This window comes from Myzus persicae, unplaced genomic scaffold (assembly GCF_001856785.1).
Source record: "Myzus persicae strain clone G006 unplaced genomic scaffold, MPER_G0061.0, whole genome shotgun sequence".
Taxonomy (NCBI): domain Eukaryota; kingdom Metazoa; phylum Arthropoda; class Insecta; order Hemiptera; family Aphididae; genus Myzus; species Myzus persicae.
Genome location: NW_019100527.1, coordinates 1 through 17,689, shown reverse-complemented (window position 1 = coordinate 17,689; position 17,689 = coordinate 1). Strand labels below are relative to the sequence as shown.

At 31.9% G+C, this 17,689-nt stretch overlaps 1 protein-coding gene across 1 annotated transcript; it reads right to left on the bottom strand.

Moving 5' to 3' along the window:
• Positions 1-14,755: 14,755 nt before the first annotated feature.
• Positions 14,756-17,521, bottom strand: LOC111030844 (52 kDa repressor of the inhibitor of the protein kinase-like; the record flags this gene model as incomplete). Its single annotated transcript, XM_022310544.1, has 4 exons — positions 14,756-15,230; positions 15,303-15,921; positions 15,997-17,361; positions 17,462-17,521. Coding segments are annotated over 4 exons (2,388 nt in total), but the record flags the coding sequence as incomplete, so codon positions are not given.
• Between the last annotated feature and the right edge of the window lie 168 nt (positions 17,522-17,689).

The following is a 17,689-nucleotide window of genomic DNA, read 5'->3' as shown; positions in this document are numbered from 1 at the left end:
CGGCGCCGAGGAGCGTAGCGACGAGTGCCGCTAACAAGGCATCACTGTAAATTATTTCGTATTGGTGGTGTCACTGCTGGATCTCTGGTATATTCTGGTACGAGTTGTGGTGGTATATTTAACGACGAAACGGTGGCGGCGAAACGTCCGGCGGTGAAGTGTCCTAGACCCCAGTCAGTGGGTCCAATATCCCATTTTCCTTGCATAATCATGGCACTGAAAACATTCCTTTATAATTTATAGAAATGTATACTTTTTATTTGAGTTTCAGCATGAATAGTGGACTTCAGCTCATAAGCTGTTACACAATTATTTTGATGACAAGAATAAATCATTTATCCTCTCCAGCCTTGTCATCTATTATGATTGATGACAATAACTCATTGTTTAATCAGTTATTGAACACAATATTGTTGTATCCTTTTCACATTTTAAATGTAATACTAAAAATTATAAAATTATGAGTCGAATTTGTATTGTTTAAAGGGACACATTTGCATGTGTTGTTCCATAAGTTTAATAAAATGTTATTATTAAAGCTTATTACATAGAATAGTAATTACCAGGGCTCGGGACTTAGAAGTGTATGATATGTTACAACACGTTCAATAATGAAATTTGAAAGTGCTTTTTTGACTAGTTTTTTTTTCTTAATTATGGTTTTCTCCAGCAATATTTCAGAAAATCGTTTACCAATTAAGCAAAATGTCTAGAAACTAGAAGTTGGAATTTTTTAGTAAAACTAGAAACTTTTCCTAATCTATTTGTTACCTTTAATCATATTATTTTTAGCACAATTACAAATGATGTCTACTTAATTTATAATGTAAAAAAAATAAATTTTTTTTTAAATAAATTTTTTTGATTAAATTTAAGTTTTTTTTAATGCTTAATTGAGGGCTCATAATGATATTTTTAAGCTCTTATTTTAGTGATTTTAGGTGCTAAGTCCCGAGCCCTGGTAATTAATAATTAGTTACTGTTGTATCCAACTTTGCTGTGTAGTATGCTGTGGAAACCAGGCGAGTGCTGTAGACAATTATTTAATATGGTGGAGGAGAGTTATCATAATAGTTACATATTATATAATAAATAAATAAATAAATACATTTACATACTTTCTATGTAGGAGAGGGGTTTGACTATTTGAAAATTGAAGTTTTTACTATCGTAATTATTTTGATATCGTTGATTATTAAATTTACTTTTATTTCCATTATGATTTACATGTGTATATCTATTTGGGTGTGTTTGATTACAATAATTATTGTTATTTCTATAATCTACATTACGATTTTGATTGTTCTTGAAATTTTTATTATTAAAATGTTGTCCAGTTGGAAAAATTGTATTCGGCTGGTAGTAATTATTTCTATTAAACTTATTTTTGTCAGTGAAGGTTTTTTCTTCATTGTATTGATTACTATTATTATTGTTACTATATCTTTTGTAGTATTTATTCGGATTATTATTATGATGTGATAATTGATTAGCAACAAAAGTATTTTGTTTTATTAATTTTTTATTTAATACTTCTATTTCTGCATCGAAATTGTTAGTGCTGTTTCGTTCGTTAACTGTTGCTTTTGCGGATTCTACCTAATGCAAATTATTTTGTAAGTCAAAAAGTGTATTATAACCTAACCAGGTAAAAAATCTGGATCACTATCGTAATCGTCATCAAATTGATTTTTGTTTAATATAGATCTTAATAGTAGTCGTAATTCTGTTTTTTCGCTTTTTATCGAAAACTTGGCACCTAAAAATCCTAAAATTTGTATTAGATCTTCAGATAGTAAATAATAAAGATATAAGGTTTTTGGTACAGAGAGTAACTCAATTTTTTTCTCTAAGGGCTTCTGTCTAAATTCCTCTTTTGTAAGTTTATTTGGAAGTTCTAATGAAAAAAAAATCCCAGTGTTAAGTTCAGCGATTTGTTTAACATCACTAGGTAATTTTATATTTCTACAATTAGAAAAGGCTTCAGTGATATCTGATTACTTTACTGTTTGAATATATGATGTACATTCGTTCGGCTTTAAACTGCAGACATCTATCGACTTATCTAAGTTTAAAATTAACCAAGTTCGTTGAGAAATATGAATAGTTTGATTATTACCCGCTCTTATAAAATAGTATTTAAACATTTGCTAAATAAACAAGTTTAATATAATAATAGATTACAATCTAAATATTATCACCAAGCAAACAAAGACATAAATTACTTTTGATACTAAAATCGATATTATTGTGCTAGTATAATTTGAACAATTTTGGAGTAAAACGCCCAGCGCCTCCACCAAATGCAACACGCCTACCTCGTTTATTAAAACTTTAAGTGGCTGACGATATTAATACCTAATTCCATCCAGTTAAGGAGTAGTTGGTTAGCTATTCAAACTACACGAACCGATCTTGTGAACCGGGTTGTTGAATTTATACTAATAAAGTTTTCTAAGTTATATTTTACAGGTCCTAGAAACTTATGACCTGCGTTCATAAATCTAACACAATTGAACACGATATAGCAACGTATACAAGGTTTATTAAATATTTAAAAAGTAATAATATATACAGTACACTATTTGTTCGGTGCGTATGCCAGTTTTTAGACTTTACCCTAACGTTATCGTCATTCGTCGCAGATAATGTTCACCGCGCGACCGTTCCGATATCTCTGGAGAGGTAACGCTATCGGTGTGCCGCCGGCGGTCTGTTCCCCGCCGCCAACGCAGTGCCTTCAGTCATCGCGAGTCGCAAATCGCAAATGTCGCAAGAGCGCAAAGTCACCGGTCCTCATCCGTCTCGACAAATATCGTTTTCTTCGTCTGTGTGTCCGCCCGATCTCTGCGCGAACCGGAGCCCCGTCGCCGTTAATATCCGTTTTGTGATTCCGTGCCCGCCCGAGTCGTTTTTGCTCACCATTATAGTGCTCGCGTTCGAAGCCAATCGTCACAACTGCGTTTAGCACCTCGCTAAACCGTTCAACTTCGTGTAAATACTCAGCAGCCCGTAGCCCCTCGCGTCACGCGGTGGTGTACCTACCCAAGTCGTCCGAGCACCTCGCACTTTCGCGCGTCACGCTCTCGCCGTGACCGCGTATCATTAGCGTATAGGATATTGTCAAAATCACGTCATACCTATCCATCTCTTAATGTTTTGTATTAAGATCAAAATATTCGCACGCGCACCGGCGCCCGCACGCGTAGTGACGTAACCGCCGTTATTACCCGCACACGCATTCAGTATTGGCCGTCGTCAGACGACAGCCTACGCACGCACCCATCGACCGACGACCATCGATCGCGGATCAGCTGTTCATCACCGACGCAGTTTGTCCAGCTACTATCAGGTCGTACCGTCCGTATTATCAAATTTATTATCATCCACCGATTTTATTATTATTATTATTTACGCTCGTACTGTTTTGTCACACGAGCATTGAGTCATTATTTTTTTATAAGTGTATTATTTGTCATTAATGTCCCGTTGTATTGGCGACCGCTTGTGGTCGGCCCCCACCTACTACTAACATAGTTCTGTAAGCTGTATTTCGCTGTAGCAACGTTTAATATACGTCATATTTATTTTGATATTTTTATACAGAAATTCGACACATTGTTATTTCTCACTTTCATTTTCCGCCACCCATTTCAATTTTCCTATTACAGTCCACTACTATCGCACGACAATTAGGTACCATACGCTAACACAATTCGTGAGCGGCAATACCTTGACGATCACATCTACGCCGCCGAGCTGCATTGTTGATCGAATTCAGGTTGCCTCCACACACTATCACCTGAGTAACCCTGTTCTTATGGGTAGTATATTGAATACCACAGAAGTAGCGTAGTACGAGTTTAAACGATTGAATTATTATGATTTATCTATAAGGTAGGTTATTATACCTAAGTAAATCAAATAAATTATGTTACTTAAAAATGCAGAGATTACTGTTGTCCGTAATACACTATTCGGACTCGACTGCTTAGTTATGCGAATGATTTATAATATCGTACTCTAAGTTCCTGTGTTCTGTCTACCTAAGCAATTTCATCGAGAGCGACATAAATGAAGCGTCAGTAATCTGTAAATCGTTACACCTGTCACCTTTACTGAAGTTGGTGTAAATGACGTCAACCTGATTCTTTTTTGCAAAGGCATCAAACACATAATCAGTGAACACTAGATTGAATGTGTTAACTGACCGATTAGGGCGAAACCCATGTTGCTAATCTATTATGATTTTATTTACCGCAGATTGGATAGAACTTAAGACTAAGGATTCAAACAGTTTACCAATGTGACTGATGATAGTTATTTTCCTATAGTTAGCTGCATAATAAATATCACCAGATTTAAATATCGGCGTTATGAAACTAAGTTTGAGTATTTCAGGGTAGGTTCCGGAATCAAGTGATTTTCGAAATAGAAGCCATAAGGGGAAACATATAGACGATCTGATCGAGAATAAGAAATCACCTGAGATGCTATCCGAGCCAGGAATTATTTCCTTTCAGGCTTGATAAATCTTTTTCGACATCAGATATATCAAAGAAACAGTTGCTCGGAAGATCATGAATAAGGGATCAGTTTTGTAGTTCACGTTTCATCTAGAATACACAGAATTCAAATGTTTAGAGAAAAAGTCAACTGCCTCATTATTATTTTTACTAATAATACCATTGAGCGTGACTGTCCAGGGAATAGACTGACCTGTTTTATTCTTTCTAACAAAATCCCAAAATTTAGATGGATTAGCACAAAAAGTTTCTTCGGTAGAGCTGATAATTTTTTTGTAACATTGTTTACTCAAGTGTTTATATTTAGCCTGAAGAAAACTGAAATTTTGATAATCATCTGGCTTGTTAGTGCTCTTTAATATTGTGTGAGCTTTTTTTTTTAAATACTAGATTGATTAGTTCTTTAGAAAACCATGAAAGTAATTTAGATCGAGAAAATTTTACGTTCAGGACATGTCACAGAATGGATAATTGTAGCGCATCAAAAAGTGCATATGCAGCATAAGTAACATCTAAATTAGAAAAAGTTTCCAACCAATTAAAAGATAACCAAAATGTATTTATAAGAGGATAATTAGCCTTACGGAAGTTGAAGTAGCAATGAGAAGAATCGATTTGTGGTATATTGGTTACTGGAATAAAGTCTATGAACAACGCAGGGTGATAGCGGTCTTCTGGTACCACTGGGACCAATGCAGCTTTAACCTTATACTAATTAAGATTTACAAAGATAAGATCTAATAGTGACCCAGATTGATTGAAAATGTCGTTGATCTGAAAGAAGTTATTCGCTGCAAAAGTATCCGGAAGACAATTAATAAGAAAACCAGAGGTAGAAGAATAAATCAGACCATGGTTGTCATTATACCAAGAAGCATTTGGAAGATTAAAGTCACCACAGAAGATAAACGAATGGTCAGAATAAATGGAAAGTAGATTTTCAACAGTAGACATAAAGGTCTCATAGGATTGAGGAGGAGAGTTTGGAGATAGGTAAGCACTGCTAATCAGGGTCGCCCGGAAGGGGGGCCAGTGGGGGCCATTGCCCCAACTGAGATTTTTTGTATCAGTTACAAAATTAGAAGTTTTTTTACATAAAGCTGGTCTTATGTATTTAGCGACTATGCGACAATATTTGTATCTAACAAGTCATATAAAAGCTGCCTGTCGTCGATGGAAATAGAAACCTTTTGACAGACATTATTATTATTACATTTATCGTATTCTGGGTAATCTGTTCGGCTATCATGGGTAGAAATGTGCAATTACTATATGTAAATCATTATCAAACGATTAACGAAATATTGTGTTTTCCAAGTCCACGTATTGTTGAGTGTTGACTGTTGTTAGCGTTGTTGCCCTATAATTTACAAATTAACCAATTTTTAAGTTAAAATAATAAAAAAATTCGTTAAGAAGTGCAAATATGGATTTAGTAATCCACTAATACCTAGTATTACTCCTATTCTACCTGAAAACATAATTGTTGAATCTGATCTTGTTACACCAAATAAATTAGAATGCAGAAAAAATGTTGGTCTTGTGCCAAGTCCCCTTAGGAATTCATATTTTAAGAAAACTCCTGTTAAAAGTCTGGTCTTGTGCTGCATTTGGAAACGAAAAATTGTTTCCCAAAACTATACAACAGTGATGAATGTCAGTTTTCTGAGGGAACTTTCAAATTTTCGTATAAAGAGTGGTCCCATATGTTGTATGCAGATGTTTAAGGTAAAAAAGCTTTTGGAAAAGACAATATATCTTGGTATGTTCAGAAAGCGCATAAGAACTGTGAATAATACATGCTTTTTTAAAACAAGAGTTTTATATTATGTCAACCATTGCAATGTGTACATGTATTATTGCAGCCATGACTGATGTAAGCAGTGGTGTATTGGTGAACAAATTTTTGGGTATACGCACTTAAAAACTAAATTTTATTGCAAAAAAAAGTTCTCGCTACGCTAGAAATCTTGGATACTCACACATATTAGACACAACATTCAACAATTTGTACTATAATCTTCTCTTTTTCTGTTTTACACACAGTATTTCTGTCTGTGTGTTAATTATTAATATTATAGTTTAATCTAGATAAATATTTACAGCTGATTGGTAACTTCATTTATTAATATCAAACTTCATGTTGACAATGTCATTCATAAGGAATACAACTTAAAATAATTTATAACTAGTTACTATATTTTCCACAAACTCATTTTGTCTTCTTTGCCTTTATGTTTGTTTGGCTGAATTAGTTTGGATCTTGAATCTTCAGTTGTTCTATGATGAACCAGCCACGTTTTCACATAATATTCAGGGTCCCAGTTATCCAACATAGGGCCATTTATATTAATAAATATTAAATTAGCTATGTTTACCATTGATAGTCTAGCTCTGAGCTTTGTACAAATATTATTCATTACACTAAACCCTCTTTCACACTCAGCTGTTGATATTGGAAATGTTTTACACAAATTATAGACTTCGGGAGTGATTTTTTTTGGCAAAAGGGAATTACCTTCAGTTAGTTATCGAATACCATTGATAGCATTTTGTTCATAAAGTAAAAACCGCTTACATATACGCTTAATCTCATTTTCCCCATGCCTTATATTAGTATTTTCTGGCCAGATGCTAATATCCATGATCAACGAATCCTGAATAATAGTCTCTTCATTGCTATTTTCAAGTAATCTATGTTTAAGGTTATTGGAAATGCTTGAAATAAACCGTTTTGGATTAATATTAATTAATTTAGTGTTAGTTGAAAGTTGAATATTTTTAAACACCATAACTTTAAATGATTCTATAATCCTTATCGTTCTTTGAATGTGCTTTTGGCCTTGGATAAGTGTAGTTGTACGTTCTTGTAATTAATTAGAAAGTGTAGATAATTCTTGTAGACAGTCGCACATCAAACTCAGGTCTGATAAAAATTCTGGACTTGCTAATCTTTTTTTTAGGCCAAGGTATTTGTTTCTAGTTTTAGAATCTTTAGTCGAATCATTTGCTGCATTACAAGAATGATCACATAAAGCTGGAAATGTTTTCCATACAATGTTAATGGCCCTCCAGCTACTGGCCACCCATTGAACATCAAGAACTCTACCCAGTTTCAAAAAAAAAAAAAAATTCACAACGCACATTTCTGAGTTCATTTTGACTCTTAGGAGAAGCGTTGTATAATACGTATGAAAAATCAATGAAAGATTTAAAGTGGTTTAATGCACCTATGTCTTTTATTGAGTCATGAACAGCCAGTTCAATTTAGACAGTGTCAACTGAAAATTAGAGGATAGAGATCTTTAAATCTTTGCTACACCATTTTGTTTACCAAGTAGCACATTCGCTCCATTGCCCACAAAGAAACCCAATTTTATTGCAAATACTGATCATTAAATCCACCTTGATGTAAACATTTAATTAGTTGATGAACTATATTTTCAGCTGTTTGATTTGATAATTCCACTAAGTCTAAAAATATGAAAATAAATAAATAAATAAACAAGAAATAGCTGCTCGTATACGTACCACCATTCCACTCAAAGTACTTATAGTGGTAGATTCATCAATGAAAAAGGATAATTTTTCTTCAGTTTCAAGTATTTTAGAAACAATTCTTCTTTTCACCACAGATGATATGTGGTCAATTATTTAGTAGATGATTATCTCGAATGCTAAGTATTGCAAACTTTTGACTTTAGAGTTCTTGAAGTTTTATAAGTTTAATGTGATCATCAAATGGACGATTATATTTGGCAATATGGTATGCAGTACGAAAAACTAAATGAGTTGATTTATTTATTTTGTTTTCAGTATCTTCAAAGTTTTTACATGCTTTTCTTTAACTCACAATGTTTCATTCATTTATTTCTGTTGTCATTAAATCTTGCGAGTTCAATTTAAATCACTTCTACAGGAACTAGGAGGCTCAAATTTTGTATGGAAGTCTAAGGTCGGTGACAATACATGACTTCGTTGTCAATTCTTGACTTGGACAACCAGGTCGCCGATGACGGGTGTATCTGGAGGTCATCTCAAGAGCGCAACAAAAAAAAAAGGCTAACAAAAACAAAAAACACAAACCCCGAGTTTCCCCTTTGACTGGTTGCTCCTAGTGGCCTACCGAACCTAAATCCAGCAAAAAAACAAAATCCAAAATTGGGGGGAGGGGTGCCCCTGTTCCCTAAAGCGAAAAACTGTAGTCCTTAACATAGGGAAGTGTTCCTACTTGGTCCAAGGTCTTTAACTTGAATTCCCGCCGATTTATACTTAACTCAAAATGTGGAGGGGGCTTTGGTTCCTTAATAGTGGAAATTCATCTGGGGCCTTAAAAACTGAAATCCCCCTCGGTCCGGGGTCTCTAAGTGAAATACCCGCTAAGTTATACTTGGTCAAAAAAAGTGAAGTGGGATGGGAGTGTCACTTCTATATTATTCTATAGTCTATTCAAAATAAAATCAGGCTACGGCGGCCAAGTTGTGCGCATGGGCGTGGCTTCACTACGAGCACGGACCTTGAACGGTTGATGTAGTGGGGGCCAAAATAGGTGGAGCCTGACACAGAACAATATTATAGATAGGTGTTTCAATATTTAATCATTTTATACTAGTTCGTGAAGCAAGAAGGAATCTCTTCAAGAATTTCTAAGGTGAGTTGTTGTCTGTTGACTATTATAATTATATTAATTCTTTAAACATGAGAAATAAAGAGACCGCAACTCAACGAAAAAGAACCCTTGAACGAGTTCGTCTGAAGTATCAAGAAAAGAAGGCTAACGAGTGCTCAGAAGCTAAACAGGCAAGATTAGACAAAAAATAAACGCCTTTTACAACAACGTGAAAACAGGATTCAACAACGGGACGCAGAAACACCTCCTCAGAAAGAAGCCCGGAAGCAAGCGGAACATGAATGATATTTGCAACGTTGTGCAGCACAGACTCCCCAAGATCGAGAAGTTCATCTGGAAAATATACGCAGACAACGGCGGGAACGTTCGGCTACCGAAAAAGAGTTGCAATTAACACATTTTGTGGACAATTTTGTGAAGTTTGAAAAAAAAAGTTTGAAATGGAAAGAATGAGAAAAAATGAAATAATTTTAATATAGTCTTACATATTTACTTACTACGAAAAAAAAAAATTTAATAAGCTAATTTATACTAATTTATACTATTTATACTATGCATATTTGAATGTACCGTAAATAAAAAAAAATTATGCTTTCAAAAAATCGTTTGTTTCTAATTTATTGTTATCACTAAAAAGTAGAAAATAAAAAAACATGCTTTTCTTAATTCTACTTAATACATGAACTAAAAAGTTGAAAATAAACTTACTTTGAAAACAATTTCTTAATGAAACTTCAAGGTTATCAAGATATTACTAAAAGTGTATATATAATGTATTTGTTGCAAAATTTTTAAAACTTGTGAATTACAAAAAACGAAAAGCATGGGGCACTTATAATAACTCCTATGTAAAGTCACTATACAGCTGAATCATTAAATAAACTTTATGATAAGTATTTTAAAGATTATTGATCATAATTCCAATTTTGTAAGAGATCTTTTTGACTCATAGGAGCCCCATGCTTTTCGTTTTTTGTAATTCACAAGTTTTAAAAATGTTGCAACAAATACATTATACATACACTTTTGGTAATATCTTGATAACCTTGAAGTTTCATTAAGAAATCGTTTTAAAAGTAAGTTTATTTTCAACTTTTTAGTTCATATATTAAGTAGAATTAAGAAAAGCATGTTTTAAAAAATAATTTTTTTTAATTATAAGTGAATTTGTTTCTTTTTAAGTTGCAACATTGAAAGCAGTTGTATGTGCTTTAGAAGAATTATGTTTTTTAATTTTATTCCTGAAGTCCGAGTTATTTTTTTGGGATTATTACTACTGTCTATTTGGCAACAAATCCATTCTTTTGCCATTTCAATATTATGGCTTTTAAAATATTTGAATTCAGCAAATTCTTTGCACATGCTACATCCGAGTTTATTGTTAAAACACTTTAGCCTTGGGTATTTTGCTTTTTTTCAATGTATTTCAAACATGACATGTATATGAAACATCTAAATAAGTAATTATAAAATATCAACTACAAGCAAATATTCAGCAGGGCCTTTTTTATGTGTAGTTACATACGCAATGTGTAATAGCATAATTATTCAAATGTGCAGTAGCAAATTTGAATGTGTGTGTGAGGTAATTTTGATGGCCAGCTAGCACAGTTAAGCAGTTATTTTCACACTAGAGTATTAAATATTTTTTTTTCATCAACTACCTATACATTTCTGGATGATTTTATTAAAAGATATTGATATGTATGTATATAGTCAGTAGATAATATTTTAGTTCACCATTTTAATTTGTTTGAAATATATCTTCTTCTTATGTAATTTATTATAATGCATTCATATGTATATAAATTAATGCTATGACTGTCACTGTGCAGTAGCAACTATAAATTAAAATACATTATAGCTTCAAATATTATAATAAGCTAATAGCATAAGCATATTATTATGCAATAAATGATATGAGCAACAAAAATCCAGTAAGCCGAATTAGAAGCATTATGTACTGTGCTATATCTTTGTTATAAGTTGACAGTTATACAACTTACTTCAACACAGTTAATAAATATTTAGAAAATCAAATTTACATTAAAAATTTAAAACTTTTTTTGATACAATTGATGAGATGATAGATATAAAATATTAAATAACTGTTTATTATCAACCCATCATGTTAATTTGTAGACTATAAAAGTATTCACAGAAATAAAGTTTAAAATGTATATTAATTTTTACTTCTTTCAAATTCAATATTATAATAAGATATAATGCACTCTTACCTGTGGTTCCAAAGTTACCATATTAGAATCATTACACTACAAGTATCGCAGGTTGCCTTAAGCTTAAGTTAATATTAAGTCCCCTATCGGTGTGAGCTCTGTGGTCATTGCACCAAACCGATTAGACCACAGAGACACCCCACTCCACGATAACTAAACTGTTCTTCCTTCTTCCACTATACTACCTCCGTTTAGTGATGCGAAATCCATTCGGCAGGTGTTGAATATAATTACGGAATCAATTGGAGCACTCATGAACCAAAGTTATGCAGTAGAACAATGGGACCCCATGTTACTACATCTGTTCCAGATGAAGATGGATCATCAGTTACGAGTTCAATGGGAGCTTCTAGTTGACACCAATGATGACCCTAGTATAGAGGAATTTATTACGTTTTTAACAAAGTATTGCAAAGGCGCATCCGCCAGCCATCCCAGCAATGGGCGTGAAAAGGTGGCCACAAATAAATCCCAACCAAAACTGACCACTTTACACGCTTCACAACAATACCAGAAATCAGCATCACCTAGACACAACTACCAAAGTGAGAACAAACGTCAATTTGCATGTCAAGTTACGCCTCAGAATTACCGTATCACACAATACGGTAATTTCACCTCAGTGTCCACCTATTTACCCCTCATACGAAAATATTTACCGTGTACACAAAACTATATTTTTTCATTTACGTTATTTACAGTTTTTTTTAAATTTGATAAGCAACTTTTTAATTACGAAAAAATTGTTTTTTTTATATCCGAATTTTTAAGTTACTCATTTTTTATTATTATTCACTATTCAGTAATTAATGATTCGTTGTTTAGTGAAGTTATGTTTTCTCAAGTTACTTACTCAATTTATAAAAAATGAATTTACAAAAATATATCAACGATTTTCAATCATTAGTTTATCGTGTATGAAGTAATTCAACTCTAGCGTAAACAGATTGTTAGTTTAAATTATAACCTCTGTCAGACACATTATACCTTATTTTTTTAATTTATTGAAAAAATAATATTCGTCATAGCTCCAGAAATAATCGTGTCGAAATCAACTTTCGACATCCGCCCATTTGGTAAGAAGAGTGTTACAGTTGGTTTATTAATTAGTAAACAAATTTCGATTATTGTATCATTTGAATGGAGCATTGTATCAAATATCACTTGCATTTTCTGATTCAAGCTGTTGTTCAACGCCTGATCCTTCGATTTATCGCTTGTGAAGACCTTGACCGATGCTTCGGAATGACGCCATCTGTTAACATAAAATAGTAAAATAGAATCATACTGTTTAACAGATACAAAAGGTGTTTCCAGTATTTACCTATCCTTAAGTGCAACATTCACAATATTTGAACTTTTATGACGAGTCAAGACCCAGAAATCAGTTGGCTTGACCTCAAAAGTAGTTTTAGTAGTGATAGCCTTGACGGCTAACCTTGACGGAAAGTTAGCGAATTTGTCACTGCTTCCTCATAATCTTTTAATCTAAAAAGATCACCCACGTTATCTCTGTATTATGATGATGTAGCCTATAAAAAAAATAAAAAGAATAAATAAATAATTTATGCTATCATCATAAAAATGTTTTATCTCACCATTTTCGTCTGCTTTTTTTTAGGTTTCTTTTCTGTATTCTTTTCGGCACCACGTTTTAAACTCTGTTTGCTTGAGTAGTATAAGTGTACCATTGCTGGCCCACCTCCTATTTTTATCAATAAAAGATCCCAAAGAAAACAATCAAAGGTGGGCAAGTTAATGAAAATAATTAACTCAAGTCAAGTTAAGTTAAGAGGACACAAGATCGATGAGTTAAAAGTTAACAGTTAACAAATTATAAACTTAACTCGATAAGTTAAAAGTAAATATAGAAAAAAAATTAACTTTACTCAGTTTAAAAAAAGTTAATCTATTTTTTTTTAAGTAAATCACATAAAGAGTGAATGTGTCTTTCTAGTTTCTAATTTATATGTACGATTACGAACAGTGTTGAGTTCAGATAGCAAAAATAACATCTAGATAAATATTAGATTACTAGCTAAATCAATATCTAGATTAATATCAAGATAGAATATTCAATTTTTATCTAGATAAATATGTAGATAATATTTTTTCATCTAGATTTATATCTTACACTAGTTAATTTGTATTAATGCTTGACATGTTATTGGATTCTTGGTTGAGTAATAGATTAAGGGATGCAAACCAGGAAGGCTCGTTTTGTGTCAAAAATATATTTATCTAATGAATAAATATACATATAAAATATTTAAATACCTATATATTATATTTAGCATACAGTAGGTACCAATTTCAACGTATAACAAAATATCAAATAACCAAAATCATGGTTAATTACTAATTAACATATATTTTCTGGTTTAAAAAACTAGTTTATATTTTTTACATAACATTCAAACTGCAAATTTAAATAAGTTTTTAAAATAAGAAATTAAATTAAAGTGCAAATATTATTATTTATAACATCCAATTGGGAATTGGTATTGTCAATACAAAATAGATGTGCGTGTGTATTCTTGCCGGTCGAGAACTATTTTTAGTTTTTTCCACATTATTTACTGATCGACGGGACATTATCGTGGGGTATAACAGCTTGTATTGATATACGACCTCGACAGCGTCTGCGGTCGGCGTACGGGTGTTATTGTTAATTCGATAATAATGAATCGTCATTAAACATACTTGCGTAGTATCATATTATTATAATATTTGATGGAAAATGACTAAATGAAAAATGTGCATTATAAAACGAGATTTATCTAGATATTTATGTAGATTTCCATAACTTAAATCTTAGATACCATTTAGATATTATATAATTTATTCATCTAGATAAGATAAAGGTACTTAATTTTCATCTAGATAAATGTATCTAGATACAACTCAACACTGATTACGAACAACGTAAGGGACTGGCCGATGCAAGCGCACTATAATTCATAATATTGTATTGTATTTTAGTCTTCAAGTATAGACCAGCATAATATTATCAATTATCATGTATATATTATAGTATTCTAAACAACTATAACGTCTATACTTTATACCTATTTACTTTAAACGATAATTTAGTTTTCAAGTTATTTTTAGAATTTTCTTTCCAATTTTCAGAATCTGGTGGTCAGCTGTATTTCTCTTATCGATAATAAATTATTGTTATTACTTATTTGTACTACAAACATCTAATACTATAAAATGATAATAGCTTATTGCCTTTCTAATAAATAAAATATATTAATATACACAAAATTATGTTACCAAGAAAAAGTACAGAAATGTTTGTGTTATTAATTATTATAGTATTGGATTCAGGCGCGGCTTCAGAGACTTACAAAGGGGGGGGCCATTTTTTTTCAGCTATCACTAAATTGCAAAGGGGACTTAGAGAATATTCTAACCTGGGACCTGTAAGTTTGTCAATAAATAATGTCTTGTATTTACACATTATATTTGGTTTTATTTAATAAAATATTTATACAACAAACTCCAGCCTTCTTTTTTTTTGTTTTGCAAATAATTCTATTATATCGTCCACTTTATCATACATATTAATATTTTGATGTACGTTTAGCAAGCATAAACTTGTTAAACGATCCTCGTCCATCCTTGATCGAAGCCAAGTTTTAACTCTGCGTAGAGTCGAAAAACTTCTCTCAGCCGATGCAACACTGACTGGGAGTGTTGCTAATATTTGTAAATACAATCTTATAGTAGGAAATATTTCATTATCACATTTTGTTAAGGCATCTAATGCTGTAATCGGTCGTTGGTCTGGTGTACATTTCTTCCATTTATGGATCCATAACATAACTTCACCTAGAGATAAAAAAAAATTTTAAAAAAGCATAGGTATTGATTATGTTTGGTTATTTGTTATTAAGTAGATACCTTCTAATAAATCAGGAGTCATCAATTTAACTTCTGCATTTAATTTAGAAAATTTAGTTGCTACGTTTAAAATTCTTTTTATTATATTTTTTTTCTCGCAGGAATCTTTGTCAGTTAACACTACAATTGTTTTAGGAATTAATAAACGTAAATCGAAAGCTTCTAAAGTACTGATTGATAATCTCAAAGTCATATCTGTTTTCACAGTGTCCAATAGTGGTATGTAAATACTTCGCAAATAATATTGTTCAGTATCTTTTGCTTGATAATTGCTACGATTTATTTGTTTCCCAACTATTCTAGGCATTCTTAAGTCAAATCCAATAACTGTAGCTAAGTCACTTGCATTTGAAAAAATTGTTTTAAATTCAGAAACACAATTTTTACGTTTTTCCTCTAAAATTTCTTTTACCCCATCTATTGATGAAGAAGCATTTGCTAAGTCCAATGACGTTGATTGCAAAAGTCGTGATATTGGCATTGTTAGTTTAAGTACATCAACCATAGCTAATATACATATAATAAACTCACTATTGTTTATGGCTGACAACAAAATTGAAGCTTTGCTAGACGATATTCTTTCTGACCATATTGATACTTCAGTTAGTGCTTCAACAATCTAAACAAATTCATATTAAAAATAATTAATAACCAATATACATATAAATGTATGATTGTATGAATATAATATTACCTTAGGGAGAGCTGATTTAAATTGCAAGATACCATCATGCATCTCAATCCATCTGGTCTGGCACAAACCAGTTAAGGTTTTGCCAAGGATATTTTTCAACACTAAATGTCTTTTTGCTGAAGCATTAAAAAATGAAATTATTTCTTTTAATGTTCCAATCGTATTTCTTACTGAAACTATTTTAGATGACTGGGCCAAAGAGTTGTTTAATGCATGGTTATAACAAGGGCAACGAACAGCATTTGTACACTGTTTTAAAATTTCTGTTACCGCTCCACAATCTTGCGATATCATCACACTACACCCATCAGTACCAATTCCAACACATAATTTTAAATCAATCCCAAAATCTTTAGTTAAAACATCAATAACAATATGTCCAAGAGCATGTCCAGTAAGCTTTGACTCCCCGGAATTTGATTTATCTTCTTGTCTAATAGATTGGTAAGCATCCAAAAATGTCACAAAATCTTCATGAATTTCATTATTTATCACATACCTCAATACTAAAGTAAGTTGCTCGGTGCATGAAATATCCGTAGTTTCATCAAACATTATCGAATATACACCAGCCTTTTTAACATTGTCCACAACATGTGTTTTAATAACTTTACCAATACAGTTTAAGATATCATTTTGAGTATTTTTCCCAATGTATGTTGAACGAGATGAAGTAGTTTCAATATGTTTTTTTAATTTTTCATCACCCGAACGTATTCGTAATCGAAGTACTTCTCTGAAATTTCCTTCATTTGATGTAATAGATACATTGTCATTCCCATCAGTATCTATTAATGACCCATCATCTCTATGGCCTCTCAGAGCAATATTCTGCCGACCACAAAATATTAATGACTCTATAATTGGGCGTAACCTTTCACGATTGTCTTTGATTTGTTGCACTCTTTGTGAACATACTTGATTAATAATGTCTTTTTCCGGACATAAGTAAGTTTGTAGAAAGATTTTTCCAGACTGAACAGCATTATGGTGATATTTATTTCTTGAATGCATATTAAGCGTACCATCTTGGCCATCTAGTTTTGCAAATGTTATTAATGGTTTTTTAACAAGTATATTTAATTGATTATTCGATGCGGTAGAAGGCGCAAACAGGAAACAATATTTGCAAAACAATCCTCGACATAGATCTGACAAAACTAACCAGTTATATGATTTGAAATGTTTAAATGATGGATATCGTTTACGGACTTTATTATTACGATTATGCTCAGAGTGTGGAAAAACATAATCTTCAGGTGGATACCAGTGATTTTCCAATATTGCCTTTTTTGTGTAATCATCAATGTTTGTTTTTCCTATGTAAAATCCAATATCTGGCTTCAGTAAAATTATATCTTCCAACTGCAAAATATAATTGTACTAATATTGTAGTTTTAAAAAACATTTTTAAAGTACACTGTGTATTGTGTTTTGTGTAATATTATTGATTGTACATATTTACCTTGTTTTCACTGTTTGTTGGTAAATGTGAACTGCCTGAACTGGACGGTATTGATAATTCCTACAAATAAGTAATATAAGTAATAACTAATTAGTATATTAGATGCATTATGCTTGTTTAAGGGTTACATAGGTAATAATTGTTATAGATTTTGAAAGATTGAATTTTGATGATGATTATTTAAAGCATTTTTTCCGTATAGGTATTAGGAATTTTTTTATTATTAAA